Genomic DNA, 17,035 nt, shown 5'->3' on the forward strand with positions numbered 1-17,035 from the left:
ACACAGCCTCTTCCGATTCTAAGTTCCTGGAATCGAAGGCCTCTATGAGGCCACACTGCTACTGTTTGTGAGGAGATGCCCGGCTCAGAGAGCTGGGCCTGACTGCCGCGGGAGCCGGAAGGGAAAGCGGCGGGGCAGGCGTGGGTTAGCGCGCTGGAGCCGTGCGCCCTTGGGTTCTTTGCGCACGCAGGAGGCACTTGGAACTCGGCGCAGTGTGCTCCCAGCCGCCGGCCACTGGCGGGGTCGAAAGGGAGGGAGAAGGGGGGCGCTCGCGGGTCCGCCGCGCCGGAGCCCGGGCTGCAGCCCCGGGGCGGGGAGCGGGGCGGGGCTGGGAAAGTTGAGTCTTAGTGGCGGAGGGCTGGGCTCCGCGCGGCAGCGCCCGCCACCGGGGGGACCGTAAAAGGTTGGAGCGGGCTGGGGAGGTGTGGCTCTTCCTGCGTGACCTGAGCCCCCGTCTCGGTCGCCGTCGTCTCCCGCAGCCGCGGCCTCTCAGTCATGGGCGCCGTCTGGTCCGCCCTGCTGGTCGGAGGGGGTCTGGCCGGAGCGCTTTTCGTTTGGCTGCTGCGGGACTCGGGAAAGGAGGGGAATGCGGAGCAGAGGAAGGACGCCCCCCCAAGGGAGGCTGTGGCTCCGGGCGGAGATCAGGGCGGTGGCCGCGGCGGACTGAGCCCCGGACCTTCTGCCAAACCAGGTATTCTTCCTCCTTGTGTCTCCTGGGCAGATCTGCCAGGGGGCTTTGAAGTTCCTCGGGGGAGCGGGAGGGATCCACCTGGAGCTTTCCTAGCAATCCTTTCCCGGGGACTAGCTTCCTCTACTCTGAACGCGACCCTCGCCGCGCTCCGCATTTTCCCCGGCTGGTGCGCACGCTCCGAGCGGGGTGCTCGCCCCCGCCGAGGCCCTGAATATGCCCAGACGGTTCGTCAAGAGGCGCGCCCCGCCGAGTCGCTGCCCCTTGGCTCCTGCCCCTGCTCCTCCGGCGGGGATGGGCTCCTCCGCTCGGCGGCGCTTGGTGCAGTGCAGACGGCTGCAGCGGCGGCGCCCCTTCCGGGCCTTCGGAAAGGGGTGCTTAGGGTTAAGAGATCCTCCGACCCTCCCGCGTCTGTCCGAGCAGGGACACTGTCTCGTCTCAGTCCCAATGCCATAGCTTCATGTCCTCCTATCGCTCACCTCAGGGAAGAACCGCGTTTGGGAACACCGGAGCAATGACCACCCCCGCTCTCTGGACGCCTCTCTCAGGGAGGCAAAGTTCAGGCTGGAGTCTGGCCATGAAGGCCTCAGCTAAAACCCTGGGGCGGCTCGCTGGCAGCAGATTTCGGAGCTGTCGGCTCTCCCCCATGCTCACCGGAGCAGGGCACAATTGTCTAAAACCCCAGGGAAGAGGCACACTTAGTAGCGGCCCCAACTCCGAGGAACAGAATTGACATCTAGGTTCAGACGTCAACGCTTTAGACCCCATGTGCTGGGCAAATAAGAGACTCGGCAGAAAAACTTACCTTCCAGCGCCCTCCCTTGGCAAGCTGCCCATCCCTGGATTCCAGCCTAGTGAAAATGACATCTGTAAACTTTATTTTTAGTGGCGTGGTGTTCGTGTGTAGCCACTTGATAAATCTGCCTCTCTGTCTCATTGGTCTTCTTTTCCCTGAAAGCCAGCTTCCTGTTTCAGGTGGAGAGATTGGGAATTCAGAGTAATTTTTGTTTATGCCTCACTTCCAACCCCACATTAAAAAGTGACAATTAAACAAGATCTCCCTCTTCCCATTCCCATCCCCCATCTATACTGATTGAATGGCTCTGGAGATCTTGTAGGGAGCTATGTGGACTATCAATGAGGTGGCCAAGAAGTAAGCTGAGTTTCCAGTTAAAGTGTTAGTCCCTCAGTCGTGTCCGACTCTTTGTGACACCCATGGACTGTAGCCAGCCAGCCAGCCTTCTCTGTCCATGGGACTTCCTAGGCAAGAATACTGGAGTGGGTTGCCATTTCCTTCGCCAACTCAGGGATTGAACTTGGGTCTACCACATTGTTGGAGAAGGCAATGGCAACCCACTGCAGTACTCTTGCCTGGAAAATCCCATGGACGGAGGAGCTTGGTAGGCTACAGTCCATGGGGTCTCGAAGAGTTGGACGTGACTGAGGGCCTTCACTTTCATTTTTAACTTTCATGCATTGGAGAAGGAAATGGCAACTCACTCCAGTATTCTTGCCAGGAGAATCCCAGGGACAGAGGAGCCTGGTGGGCTGCTGTCTGTGGGGTTGCACAGAGTTGGATACGACTAAAGCGACTTAGCAGCAGCAGCAGCTACCACATTGCAGGCAGATTCTTTACCTTCTGAGCCACCAGGGAAGTTACTTTAACTCAATAGCCTGTGTTTTGTTGAAGAGGCTCCCAATGCACACGGCGCTGGCAAGGAGAATCCAGCCCTGTCCCCCCACCTCCACCCCTTGCCCAGGGATGCACTGCTGTCCTTCATATTCTGCCAGAGTGACAGCTGCTGCTGGCCTGTCCACACTGTGACCACCGATGCCTGACCCACACACAGTCCCTGGGAGGGAAGGCGTGCTCTTCTGGTTTGCAGGGTAACTGTGTAGCTCTTCATCACACAGGCTGGACAGCATTTTTTGATGATAGGAGCCAAATGACTTGATTGCATGCCAGTATGGCTTGCACTGCAGAGATCCAGGACCATGACAGGGTTACACGTCTGCCTCTACAGCTTGCCACCTTGTTTACACTCTTGTGCTGGTACGCTGGCACTCCTGGATATGCCTTTCATTATTGGATGTGCTTTGCCTAGTCGCTCAGTCATGTCTGATTCTTTGTGACCCCAGTGGACTGTAGCCTGCCAGGTTCCTCTGTCCAAGGGATTCTTCAGGCAAGAATACTGGAGTGGGTTGCCATGCCCTCCTCCAGGGCATCTTCCTCACCCAGGGATTGAATCTGGGTCTCCTGCATTGCAGGCAGATTCTTTACCATCTGAGCCACCAGGGAAGCCCCTTATTATTGGATATGTGTGTTCTTAGAGCACGACGCTAGGAACACACTAGGTAATTAGTTGATTTTAATAGAGACAAATTTTGTGAACTGCAGATAGATTAGTAGTGGAGTCTTTAATAACTAAACCTATTTCCTCAACCTAACTTACTGAACTGCCCAAACACTATTACATTTTTCCTTTTGTTTTTTTTAAGAGCATCTTCAAGAAAGCAATGGATGTTTGGTTTCTGAGACCAAAGGTCCCAGTGACCTGCCGGGAGCAGCATGGAGACAGCAGAGTCCTTCTGGAGAAGCTGGTAACCCTGACAGTTCAAGAGTGCATGTTCCTTCTGGCCCATTTCCAGACACAGAATCTCTAACTACCTCTGAGACTGGTAACTCTGACATTTCAAGACACGAAAGCCTTGGATCTCCTATGGGAGAACGGGGATTGCAAAAAGGCCAAGAGACACCTTCCAAAGCAGTTCCATGTTTGGCAGAGAAGTTTCCCTCCAGCAACCTGCTCCTGGGCAGAGCGAAAGAAGTGAGCCCTGCAGAGCCGGACAGTCAGACCCGGGCTAACCATGAGGACTGGGAGATGGTGTCCCGGCACTCGTCCTGGGGAGATGTTGGTTTGGGTGACGGTCTTGGGTCTCCAGTGTTAAGCTCTAAGCAGGGAAAGGACTGGGACAGAAGCATGCTGGTGGAAGCAAGAGGTCAGAAAGAGTGTCGTCAAGTTAGTGTCAGGTTCCAGGTCCATTATATCACAAGTGCTGGTGTGCAGTTCATTGCCGTAACTGGAGACCACGAGAGTCTTGGGAGATGGAACACTTACATCCCACTCCAGTGTAGCAGGGATGGGTTCTGGTCTCGTTCTGTGTCCCTGCCGGCAGACACGGTGGTGGAGTGGAAGTTTGTGGTGGTAGAGAACGGAGAAGTTGCTCGTTGGGAAGAATGCAGCAATAGATTCTTGGAGACTGGTCATGAGGATAAAGTGGTTCACAGGTGGTGGGGGATTCACTGAATCGCTTTGACAAACGGCCGAGGGGCTACGGGAGAACATGGAAGGGGCTAAGGTCGTGCAGCACCTGGAATAGTTTAAAATAAAGGAAGTGTAACTTCAAATCTAACCCCTCAGACTTGTTTCAAATTTGCTAGTGGCTTTTGTCTAATGTGTAGATAGTGCTTCCAGTGAGCATGGCATTTCCTGTGGCATTGCTGGATGGATTTATGCTGATCCATCATTACTTTAGGGCTTGGTCGTCTTGGGGAGTGGCTTGGCTAAGTGCGCAGTGGTCAGGGAGCACAGAAACCAATTTAACTGTGCAGGGTTTAGACTTGAGCCTTTCAGTGATTCTTAGACCAGGGGAGTAAAACAAGCCTTATTCAAAAAGGGCAGATTTCCTACTGGTGCAGCTGGAGAAATAAATGCTCTCTTACACATTTTATATTTAAAAATCATTAGCACCATATGGAACTGTGATGAGAAAATGTGTGGTCACTAGATGTGATTAGCCAGGATATGAAGCATTGCGTTAAGACTTCCCAATTTTTTTTTTTTTTTTGCTTGATTTTACTTGCCACGTATGGTTTGACAGTAGCAAGTATGTTTTTGTCTTAATGATCAAAGGCTGGTGTAGAAACAGGGGCCTAATCAGAGTCTGTTACTGGGAGCAGTCCAAGAGGAAAGAGAACAGGAAGGGGGTTATGGTGGATGCTGAGCAAGGTGGCCTGATTGATGCCTCTTAGAGGGCTGGGGGCTACGGCACAGGCCACTGGAGGGTGGGGCGCCCCATCATTTCCTGGAAGGGCCTTTGGAGGACCGTCTTGCCCCACTGCTGCTCGTCTCACAGCAAATTTGGGCTCACAGATGGATGGTCCCACAGCAATCATTTCACTGTCTTCCCTCTCCATGTTGGTGACAATCTTGGGAAACGAAACTGTAACAGGAGAGTGATACAGAAATACTTCTTTGCCCTGGGAAGAAACAACCTTTTAAACTTTGCCATTATAACTGAAAAAAAAATAATAAAACCTGAGTTTAGTATCTTTATTAAATGTCTGAATTATTTGTATAAGCCTTAGTACCATAACTGCTTAGATATAAAATAAAATACTAATATTTTTCTTCACTAATGACACAGGAAAAAAAAGCAAACATCAAGAGGCATATACACTGTTCTCTTCCCTTTAAAGTTTTAGAATATTTCTTTTAAAAAACTTTGCCTTTGTTTGGGAGGATATTATACATGCCTGTACTTGAAAATTCTATGTTAAAACAACTTTTTATTAAGTGTAATATTTATTGGCAAAACAACATTTAATCCTGGATGGTCTTTGCTAAGAAGAGCATAAACTCAACTGAAAATAGTGTGAGAAAGTGCTTCAGTAACTTTTTTGGCTCAGAATACTTTTGCTTTAATTCACACACACACACACACATATATATATATGTTTTTGTTTTTTTTACAAACTTCATAATGGAATTTTATATTCCTTCCAGTCAGGTCTTCAGAAGACACTGACCTTTACTACACAGAATAAAGCGTTTCTATTAGGTAAAGTTAAAGGTAGCACAATTTATAGTAAAAACCTGTTGAGAGTTCTGTCACTAGCTATCATTTTATCTGATGAAGTAAAAATCTTTCAGTAAAGCCAGTTGATTTAAGAGATACATATTAATACTAAATTTTACATTTTTGAAACTCATTTAAAATCAGATGTGCTTAGAGGGAGAAGTGGGAGGGCGGTGGGAAGGCCTGGCATCTGCACGCATTTGGCCGAGCATCACCTGCTGTCACAGGCCGCATGGCGCTTACTCCCCGCTCACTAAACAGCAGTGGGCGCTCCTGGCCGGAGGCCGCTTTCCCTGCAGATCGTCACCCAGGCCTCTGTCCTGCGGCTCCCGTCTGTCCCCTAGGACCTCTCTCTCCTCTGTAACCAGTTCGTGGAAAGGGAAATAAAAGACTCCACTAGAACTCGGGGCCAGAAGGTGCCCCAGACGGCTGTGTCCTGGTGTCATTAGTGAGACCCGGTCAGGCAGTTAGATGTAGATTGGAGCCAGGGGGTGGGGGGTTTGCTGGAAACAGAACCATTAGCAGGGCCACAGTTTCTCAGGGACGTCTGTACTGGGGAAGGGGAACACAGGCTCTTTTTTTGGACAGGCTGGCTTCTGTGAATTGTTTCTGTTGAAACATTTTTGTATTTGTTCTGGTCTTTCATTGGGTTCCCATCCTATAGTATAATACATTTGGTCTTTGTTCGTGACAATTTCCCGAGATGGTAGTATCTTCTGTTATTCATTATGAGGCCCCTTAGACCATGCCTGAGTTTCTGCTAGTGAGGTGACTTAGGTGGGGCCCCTAGACAGCCTCAGGTCAGGGCTGGCCACAAGACCAAGTGGGACCGCAGGCTTGCCACTTCCAGCCCCACATACCAATCTCCAGGCTGGGGAGGGGGGCTGGAAATGAAGCTCTGGAGACACTCTTGAATGATGGCACTTAATGAGCTTCTGGGTGGGAGGATCCATCAAGGGGCTGGGAGCCCTGAGAGGGCACACCCCCATCCATGTCTTGCTCTGTGCACCTGTCGTTTGCCTGTTCCTGAGTTACTCCTTTATAATAAACCATAATAGTTAAGCACTTTCCTGACTTCTGTGATCAGTTCTAGCAAATTATTGAAACTTTAGAGGGGGATGTGGGAACTCCCCAATTTATAGCCAGTCAAAAACTACAGGTGGCCCAGGACTTGCGATAAAGCAGGGGCCGTCTTGTGGGTTGTTGTTGGTTAGTCGCTGTGTTCAACTCTTCTGCAACCCCATGGACTGTAGCCCACCAGGGTCCTCTGTCCATGGAATTTCCCAGGCAAGAATACTGGAGTGGGTTGCCATTTCTTTCTCCAGGGCATCTTCCTGATCCATGGATCGAACTCACATTTCCTGCATTGGCAGGCGGATTCTTTATTGCTGGGCCAGCTGGGAAGCCCTAGCCAAAGGACTGGGCTCTTAAGTCTGTAGAATAGGACACTAACTCCAGGTAGTTAGTGTCAGAATTGAATTGACTCACAGACACTAGTTGGTGTCCACAGAGAACTGGGTATTGGTGTTGCAAAGTATTTCACATACAAACCCCACTCATTTATGAAACACTACTTAGGGCAGACTGAATCCATTTGATCTACAGAAGTTACCCACTGGCTGAAGAATAGCGAGTCTTTTATCTCTTTTCCTCTAGTTATTAATATGCAAAAAGAGAAACTTCTCCAAAAGTTTTGATTACAGGCCCCAGTGTTCTGTTCTGTGATAACACTCACTGATATTGACAGAACACTGAGTTCAGGGTCACAGAAGGAATCCGGTCAAGACCTTGGAGTTTGTCCTTCTGTCTGGGCATTGCTGCTGCTACTGCTAAGTCACTTCAGTTGTGTCCGACTCTGTGCGAGCCCACAGACGGCAGCCCACCAGGCTCTGCCGTCCCTGGGATTCTCCAGGCAAGAACACTGGAGTGGGTTGCCATTTCCTTCTCCAATGCGGGAAAGTGAAAAGTGAAAGTGAAGTTGCTCAGTCGTGTCCAACTCTTCGCAACCCCATGGACTGCAGCCCACCAGGCTCCTCCGTCCATGGGATTTTCCAGGCAAGAGTACTGGAGTGGGGTGCCATTGAGTTCTCCAGTCTGGACATTATACCCCATCTTTTACCTTCATGTAAAGCTGAAAAAAAAAAAGACTATTGTCTCAGCACCTATAAAGATAATAATTTATAAAAAAAAACGCAATTATTCCAACATACTGGTATTAGCATGGATTGATACCTGTAAGATACATTCACATCTAGCTAGTACCGCTTTAAGTTTTACTAAGAGAGCATTCAAGAATAGTTTATTTTAAAATAGAGCTTACAGGACAGGATAGGATATCTTTTATTAAATTTTCACATAAAAAGAAAAAAGTACACAGGGCATTAATTATAAGTAACACCACAATTAATCGGGCATCATCTCTCTGTAAAGAATAGGCAAGCAATGTATCATTTTAGTAACATTTTTTCCTGGTCTTTCACTTTCTGTATTCTCTTTTCTTGATTTCTGATCATTGAAGACATTGCTGAAAATGTTGATAAAACAAAGTTAGAAAAGCAACATATACTCAGGCTTTAAATACATACTTCTATTATGTATTTCTTAAAAGGTCAGCTTGTTACCATAGAAAAGATACATGCTGAGCTCAAAAAGTTCTTAAAAACTGCAAAGTAGCACATTTTTAAAAAAGACTTTAATTATGAAACAGAGCTGAGGGTAAATCTTTGCTCTTTTAGTTGTTTTCAATGAACATGATAGGGAATTCCCTGATGGTCCAATGGTTAGGATGCTGCGCGTTCACTGCCAAGGGTATGGGTTCAATTCCTGGTCAGGGAAGCAGCACTGTGTGGCCAAATAAATAATAACATGATAATTATTGTTACAGAAGTAATACATACTAATTGTTAATAATTTGAACACCTCAGAAGGGTACATAGAGAGATAAAAATCATTCTGTTTTTATTCCCTCAGTGTATTGAACCTCCTTCTCCCTGCTGCTGCTAAGTCACTTCAGTCGTGTCCGACTCTGTGTGACCCCATAGACGGCAGCCCACCAGGCTCCCCTGTCCCTGGGATTCTCCAGGCAAGAACACTGGAGTGGGTTGCCATTTCCTTCTCCAATGCATGAAAGTGAAAAGTGAAAGTGAAGTCACTCAGTCTTGTCCAACTCTTAACGACCCCGTGGACTGGAGCTTACCAGGCTCCTCCGTCCATGGGATTTTCCAGGCAAGAGGTCATCACTATAAACATTTTAATGAATATCTTCACAAGTACATATGCACACACACACAGACAGAAGTCTTCTTTACAAAAATGGAAATGTGGTATAAATCGTTCTGCAGCTTGCTTTCATTCACTTAAAATGTCAATATCTTTCCAGTTCAGCTCATGTTTTGTTATGACAGCACAGTATTACATTGTGTGGATGTACCAACATGTTAATAAATAAACTTTTTAAAGTTGCTTCCTTATTTTTGCTTATAAACAATGCTATAGGAAATACTTCTGTAAACAGACTTTTGTGTGTGCAACTTTTCTTGCAGAATAAATTGCTGGAAGTGGAGTTTCTGGGTCAGAGAATACATGTACTTCCAATTTTGATAAATGTTCCCCACATTCTCTCCAAAATATGTTTCATAATTTCCAAGAGACATGTCATCCAGACAATGCATCCAATAAAAAGATTAGAAAAAAATTTAACAAATATGACATGTTTTCCATTTGGATTATTACATGGTAGGATTAGTCAGATAGTCAGAAATATAAGTCAAAGTGTGAATAAAAATGGGGCCAATAAGATAATGAATCTTCCTCTAAAAAGTTATGATAAACTTAAAATCAAATGTTTTTATGTTTATATACACAGACACCTGGAGTTATCAAAAAGAATTTGTTGATTTTCTTTAGTAACAATTTAGCTTTTAGTATGTTAAAAATGTGGATTTTGGAGTCAAAAATTGCAGAGATCAATTCCCAGCTCCCCTACTCATTGTGTGACTTCGAACTTATTGACTGACTGTGATCTTCAGCTTCCTCATTACCAAATGACAAGATATTAGCATGCACCTCCCAGTGTTGTGAAGCTCACAGACAAGACGCTGCATACAGGGCCTGGCACACAGCGCCTGGCACACAGCTGATAACTGCTCAATAAATGCTAATAACAACTATTATTATAATAAGGTTAAATTTATTTTTAAATGATTTTTTGAAAGTTATTATTTTCCATCTGGCAAGATTGTATTATTTTCTAGAGATGAAATAAGAATAACATGTATACTCCAAAAATAATTTCTCTCTGACAAAGTCTCCTGGATTCATGGATTTATATCAGGAAATCATAAAACATGATAGCCTCCTGAATTCATGGGAACATCCACTTAGAATTCATGTCCCAGAAGTTGTCTATCATCTGCAGAGTACAACAATTTCTTGTTCAAATAGCTCTAGTTTATGTAGACGTATGGAAGTCCACATTTAGACACAGTTTATCTTTATTTATTTAGTGATTCATTGGGTGGCACAGTCTGCCCATGGTAATTTAAATCTTCTATAAGGGTAAATACTGTTGTTTTGTTTTCTGGCTATTAACTGCCATCTTATGCTCGCTGCTGCTGCTAAGTTGCTTCAGTCATGTCCGACTCTGTGCGAGCCCATAGACGGCAGCCCACCAGGCTCCCCCATCCTTGGGATTCTCCAGGCAAGAACACTGGAGTGGGTTGCCATTTCCTTCTCCAATGCGTGAAAGTGAAAAGTGAAAATGAAGTCGCTCAGTCATGTCCGACTCTTTGCGACCCCATGGACTGCAGCCCACCAGGCTCCTCCACCCATGGGATTTTCTAGGCAAGAGTAATGCTCGCTACTGTCATACAAATGTTCATCTACAGACCTGAAAGGGTAAGAAAGACAGCGTATGGGAAAGTGTCACGTGAACTCAGCCACTCAGAACATGTGTCCTGCTGAGGGCTGGTCAGCAATATTATCATCCCTATTAGATGAAAGAGGAGGGCTAAGGCGACCTGCCCAAGGTCACCCTGTTAATCCAGGCATTAGTCATGGTGAAGACTCTTACATTCTGACCTGAGGTTTCTGAATTGCCTGTTGTGTATCCTTTTCAGTGGATCTACAGATAAGAGGCTTAACCTGAAAGGAAGGCTGAGTATTCTTTTGAGCTAGGATGAGCTCTCCAAAAACGTGCACCGTACCTTGGTTCTTCATCTGTAAATCTTCTACCAGAGTTTGCAAGCTTTCCAGTCTGGTTTGGAGCTTCCTGCATGTCTTTCCGGTTGTTTCTATTGGCTGAGACTGTGAAGCTATTAGAAAATTGCTTAGATGTGATATTAAAAGTCTATTTGATATTTCATTTTAGAAATCTTCCAATTATGGGTTAAACAACCTTTCTTTTAATATAATGGAAGCTTTAAACCACTATTTTAAAATAAAGAAATACTGTATCCAAATATTGCAATACTAGCTTATATGATTTTGTTTCAAACCAATCTGATTTATTAGTTTGTAACCACACAGCATTAAGTGGGATGAGTGGGAAGAACACTTCAAGTTTAATGATAGGTCCTACATTTTAAATGACAGCTTTTCATTCCAAACCTGTGTAGTTCCAGTAACTTAGTGTTTGGAGGAGCGAGATTTAATACTGGCCCTGGAAAGATTTTTGAATTTCTGAGGCCAAGTGCCCGTATCAGTTGTTGTCACCTGAATGAGGACAGTATTATATTGCAGGAGCAGTATGGACGCTGACACGGCCACAAGGAACCTAGAATAAATGTGGCAGCTGCAACTGAGGAGGTGCTACAAGCCTGGGAACTATTCTCAAATAAGTACGCTATGCTTTGTCAACCTCCAAAACATACTGGCTGTCAATCACAAGATTTTAATTTCAAGCTTAGTCTCTGACTTGCTGTATAATCTTGAAAATATTTTGATACCTCATTTTTCTGTCAACAAAACACCCTTTTACTTTTTAAAGATGATTTTAAAGGCAATCATCTAGGAATTATTTTTGTTTAAGAGAATAAAAAATAATTTCTCATTGAGAGATTTTTAACGTAAATAATGTAAAACATGTTTGACAAATATCTGACAACAGGGAGCAAAAAAGAAAACGCCATGCTACTGAAAGTGAAAGTTGCTCAGTCATGTCCGACTCTTTGCGACCCCATGGACTATAGAGTCCATGGAATTCTCTAGGCCAGAATACTGGAGTGGGTAGCTATTCCCTTCCCCAGGGGATCTTCCATTATGTAGCCACAAACTAATAATGAGGTGACCAGCAGCAATGTTCTGCTCCTGCAATAATCACTGTTGTCATCATGATGTAACTGGGCTTCCCTGGTGGCTCAGATGGTAAAGAACCCGGCTATAATGGGCGAGACTTGGGTTTGATCCTTGGGTTGGGAAGATCCCCTGGAGGAGGGCATGGCTACTCACTCCAGTATTCTTGCCTGGAGAATTCCATGGACAGAGGAGCCTGGTTAGCTACAGTCTGTGCTGTGCTGTGCTTAGTCACTCAGTTGTGTCTGACTCTTTGGGACCCCATGATGGAATGTAGCCTGCCAGGCTTCTCTGTCCATGGGATTCTCCAGGCAAGAATACTGGAGTGTGTTGCCATGCCCTTCTCCAGGCTGCAGTCTATGGGATTGCAGAGAGTTGGACAAGACTGAGCAACTAAGCACAACACAGCACAGTAATTTTTTTTAATTAAAGAATTTAGAAGTATAAGAGATGAAGGAGGACCCAGATGCAGAAAAAGATGACAAAAAAAGAAAATGTGCTAAAAGCTATGATTAAGTCCTGATTTTTTTTTTAAAGGATCTAAAAATATGTTAGGCATAGAATTTCAAAAGACCAGGAACTGACTTAACAATGATGCAACAACTTGGCTAATTTACCTCTTATCAAAGAGAATGATACCAGAGAGCACTGACATCATATATGATGAAAAACATTTCAAGCTCAATTCAGCATTTATATATACTTAATGTCCACTTTCATTTTTTCAGGCTTATTCTAAAGCAAATCATTTTTTATCACCTATCTTTATTAATAATAAATGAACTCAAAATTTTAAAAATGAGGACACTTTGGTAAGTTTGTATAACAGATACTTGCACTTACAGAGACAGAAAACCGACATAATTTGAAGCACAAGCTGGAATCAAGATCGCTGGGAGAAATATCAATAACCTCAGATATGCAGATGACACCACCCTTATGGCAGAAAGTGAAAAGGAACTAAAGAGCCTCTTGATGAAAGTGAAAGAGGAGAGTGAAAAAGCTGGCTTAAAGCTGAATACTGAGAAAACTAAGATCACGGCATCTTGTCCCATAACTTCATGGCAAATAGATGGGGAAACGGTGGAAACAGTGGCTGACTTTATTTTTCTGGGCTCCAAAATCACTGCAGATGGTGACTGCAGCCATGAAATTAAAAGATGCTTACTCCTTGGAAGGAAAGTTATGACCAACCTAGATAACATATTAAAAAGCAGACATTACTTTGTCAACAAAGGTCTGTCTAGTCAAGGCTATGGTTTTTCCTGTGGTCATGTATGGATGTGAGAGTTGGACTATAAAGAAAGCTGAGCGCCAAAGAATCGATGCTTTTGAACTGTGGTGTTGGAGAAGACTCTTGAGAGTCCCTTGGATTGGAAGGAGAGCCAACCAGTCCATCCTAAAGGAGATCAGTCCTGGGTGTTCATTGGAAGGACTGATGTTGAAGCTGAAACTCCAATACTTTGGCCACCTGATGTGAAGAGCTGACTCATTTGAAAAGACCCTGATGCTGGGAAAGATTGAGGGCAGGAGGAGAAGGGGACGACAGAGGATGAGATGGTTTGATGGCATTTCCAACTCAATGGACATGGGTTTGGGTGGACTCCGGGAGTTGGTGATGGACAGGGAGGCCTGGTGTGCTGCGGTTCATGGTGTCACAAAGAGTCAGACATGACTGAGCGACTGAACTGAACTGAACTAAGAAAAGTCATTCATTTTCAGCATTTACAAGAAGACCCAAAAGCTTATAGAGAAAAAGATCATTATTCATGTCAGAGAAAGAGATAATATTTATCTGTAATATCTACTATGTTTATTTACTAAGGTGTATGTGTGCATTAATAATTATTTATTTAACTAAGACAAATAAATAAATAAGACCCACTTAAACACACACCCACCACACAGCATTAATTGGAGTGTACCTATAAGAACACCATGTGAAACTTTCTTAAATCCAATTATGAAAAAGAACTCTTAAATCACAGAGTAGGAAAACAATTAATCTCATCAGTGAAATCAGGTGATTCTTACCTTTAACAGAATCAGGTGAATGAACAGGTTTGGTAGATCTATATTGTGGTGAGGAACCTATGGAATCCTCAACTGAACTAGTCAGGAGTGAGTGAACTGGAGACTTCTTAGGAGAAGAATGGAATGAACGGGAAGCTGAATTTTTCACAGATGGACTTCCTAAAATTTTATAAGGACAAAAGTAAAAGGACAGAATTATTTAAAAATAGTATGCTACACCTCTCAAAAAATCAAACTCTCAAATGTTTCCAATCATGTGGGTGGGGTGTGTTCTGGTAAAACCCAAGACCTTGAATTGGAACCGAAATGGGGTACATCCTAGGAATAAGGAACTGAGTCTGCCCTTGTGGGTCCTGAGGTCTATCTTCAAATTAGCTTAATTCCTGATTGGATTAAATTTATCTGGGATTGCTGGTATGGTTGAGTACCAGAGACAAGCATGAATTTTCTCTGGAAGAAGGCAATGTTATTGTAAGCCTGAAAGCATTTTCTAAGTCTGAAACAGTTTTTCGTATATGTTTGTCATACAATAAAAATAACCAAGCATATGAGGAGACCCCCTTCATGGATCATAGCCTTGCTGTAGCAAAGGGGCTTGCCTAACTCAGTGAAGCTGTGAGCCAAGCCCTGCAGGCCACCCAAGATGGATGGGTCATAGTGAAGAGTTCTGACAAATGTGGTCCACTGGAGGAGGAAATGGCAAACCACTCCAGTATTCTTGCCATGAGAACCCCACGAACAGTATGAGAAGACAAAAAGATAAGACACCAGAAGATGAACTCCTCAGGTTTGAAGGTGTCTGATACGCTACTGGGGAAGAGAAGAGGGCAATTACTAATAGCTCCAGAAAGAATGAAGTGGCTGGGCCAAAGTGGAAATGATGCTCAGTTGCAGATGTGTCTGGTGATGGAAGTAAAGTCTGATGCTATAGAGAACAATATCTCAAAGGAACCTGGAGTGTTAGGTCCATGAATCAAGGTAAATTGGACACGGTGAAGCAGGAGATGGCCAGAGTGAACATGGACATTTCAAAAATCAGTGAACTAAAATGGACTGGAATGGGCAAATTTAATTCAGATGATCATGATATGTACTACTGTGGGCAAAAACCCCTTAGGAGAAATGGAGTAGCCCTCATAGTCAACAAAACAGTCCGAAATGCAGTACTTGGGTGTAATTTTAAAAATGACGGGAATGATCTCGGTTCGTCTCCAAGGCAAACCATTCAACATTACAGTAATCCAAGTCTATACCCCAACCACTGATGCTGAAGAAGCTGAAGTTGACCAGTTTTATGAAGACTTACAAGACCTTTCAGAACTAACACTAAAAAAAGATGTCCTTTTCATCATAGGAGATTAGAATGCAAAAGTGGGACGTCAAGAGATACTTGGAGTAACAGGCAAATTTGGGCTTGGAGTACAAAATGAAGCAGGGCAAAGGCTAAAAGAGGTTTGACAAAAGAACACACTGCTCATAGCAAACATCTTCTTCCAACAACACAAGAGAAGACTCTACACATGGACATCACCAGATGGTCAATACCAAAATCAGATTGATTATATTCTTTGCAGACAAAGATGGAGAAGCTCTATATAGTCAGCAAAAACAAGACCTGGAGCTGACTGTGGCTCAGACCATGAGCTCCTTATTGCAAAATTCAGGTTTAAATTGAAGAAAATAGGGGCAACCACTAGTCTATTCAGGTATGACCTAAATCAAATCCCTTATGATTTTGTCCCTAACAGTGGACTACTTGATGAATAGACTCAAGGGATAAGATCTGGCAGACAGAGTGCCTGAAAAACTATGGACAGGGGTTTGTAACACTGTGTAGGAGGCAGTGACCAAAATCATCCCCCCCAAAAAAAGAAATGCAAGAAGGCAAAGTAGTTGTCTGAGGAGGCTTTACAAATAGCTGAGGAAAGAAGAGAAGCAAAAGCAAGGGAGAAAGGGAAAGATGTATCCAACTGAATGCAGCGTTCCAGAGAATACCAAGGAGAGATAAGAAGGCCTTCCTCAGTGAACAATGTAAAGAAGTAGAAAAAAATAATACAATGGGAAAGACTAGATATCGCTTCAAGAAAATTGGAGAGATCAGGGGAACATTTCATGCAAGGATGGGCACGATAAAGGACAGAAACAGTAAGAACTTAACAAAAGCAGAAGATATTAAGAAGAGGCGGAGAATACACAGAAGAACTATACAAAAAAGGTCTTAATGACCTGACTAATCACGATGGTGTGGTCACTCACCTAGAGCCAGACATCCTGGAGTGCGAAGTCAAGTGGGCCTTAGGAAGCATTACTGCAAACAATGATAGTGAAGGTGATGGAATTCCAACTGAGCTATTTCAAATCCTAAAAGATGATGCTGTAAAAGTGCTACACTTAATATGTCAGCAAGTTTGGAAAACTCAGCAGTGGCCACAGGACTGCAAAAGGTCAGTTTTTTCATTCCAATCCCAAAGCAGGGCAGTGTCAAAGAATATTCAAAGTATCATACAACTGCATTCATTTCACATGCTAGTAAGGTTATGCTCAAAATCCTTCAAGCTAGGCTTTGGCAGTATGTGAACCGAGAACTTCTTGATGTACAAGCTGGGTTTAGAAAAGGCAGAAGAATCAGAGATCAAATTGCCAACATTTGTTCAATCACAGAGAAAGCAAGAGAATTCCATAAAACCATTTACTTCTGCTTCATTGACTACTAAAGCCTTTGACTGTGTGGATCATAATAAACTGTAGAAAATTGTTATAGACATGGGAATACCGGAACACCTTACCTGTCTCCTGAGAAACCTGTATGCAGGTAAAGAAGCAACAGTTAGAACTGGACATGGAACAACTGATTGGTTTAAAATTAGGAAAGGACTATGACAAGCTGTATGTTGTCAATGTGCTTATTTAAGTTATATGTAGAGCACATCGTATGAAATGCCATGCTGGATGAAGCACAAACTGGAATCAAAATATCTGGGAGAAATATCAACAACCTCAGCTATGCAGATGATTCTACTCTAGTGGCAGAAAGAGAAGAGAAACTAAGGAGCCTCCTGATGAGGGTGAAAGAGGAGAGAGAAAAAGCTGGCTTAAAACTCAACATTCAGAAAACCAAGATCATGGCATTCAGTCCCAGCACTTCTTAGCAAATATAAGGGA

At 44.3% G+C, this 17,035-nt stretch overlaps 2 protein-coding genes across 11 annotated transcripts in view; one reads left to right on the plus strand and one right to left on the minus strand.

Annotated features, from left to right (window-relative positions):
- Positions 1-369: 369 nt before the first annotated feature.
- Positions 370-6,615, plus strand: STBD1 (starch binding domain 1). Its single transcript, XM_005899155.3, has 2 exons — positions 370-691; positions 3,188-6,615. Exons 1-2 carry the CDS (start codon positions 496-498, stop codon positions 3,994-3,996), a joined length of 1,005 nt encoding a protein of 334 aa, XP_005899217.2. The 5' UTR covers positions 370-495; the 3' UTR covers positions 3,997-6,615.
- Positions 6,616-7,258: 643 nt separating this feature from the next.
- Positions 7,259-17,035, minus strand: part of CCDC158 (coiled-coil domain containing 158) — an 83,760-nt gene continuing 73,983 nt past the window's right edge. For 5 of the 10 annotated variants that reach the window (XM_070372533.1, XM_070372532.1, XM_070372531.1 and 2 more), the window contains 3 exons: positions 13,874-14,032; positions 10,753-10,852; positions 7,259-8,072 (listed from right to left, as the gene is read on the minus strand). In XM_070372533.1, the coding sequence (XP_070228634.1) occupies positions 7,952-8,072; positions 10,753-10,852; positions 13,874-14,032 (380 nt within the window). In that variant the 3' untranslated portion in view covers positions 7,259-7,951. Of the gene's footprint in view, positions 8,073-10,752; positions 10,861-13,873; positions 14,033-17,035 lie in introns of those variants that run through there. The other 5 variants (XM_070372534.1, XM_070372537.1, XR_011464525.1 and 2 more) reach the window with 5 other exon arrangements.

Source organism: Bos mutus, chromosome 6, assembly GCF_027580195.1.
Source record: "Bos mutus isolate GX-2022 chromosome 6, NWIPB_WYAK_1.1, whole genome shotgun sequence".
Taxonomy (NCBI): Eukaryota; Metazoa; Chordata; class Mammalia; order Artiodactyla; family Bovidae; genus Bos; species Bos mutus.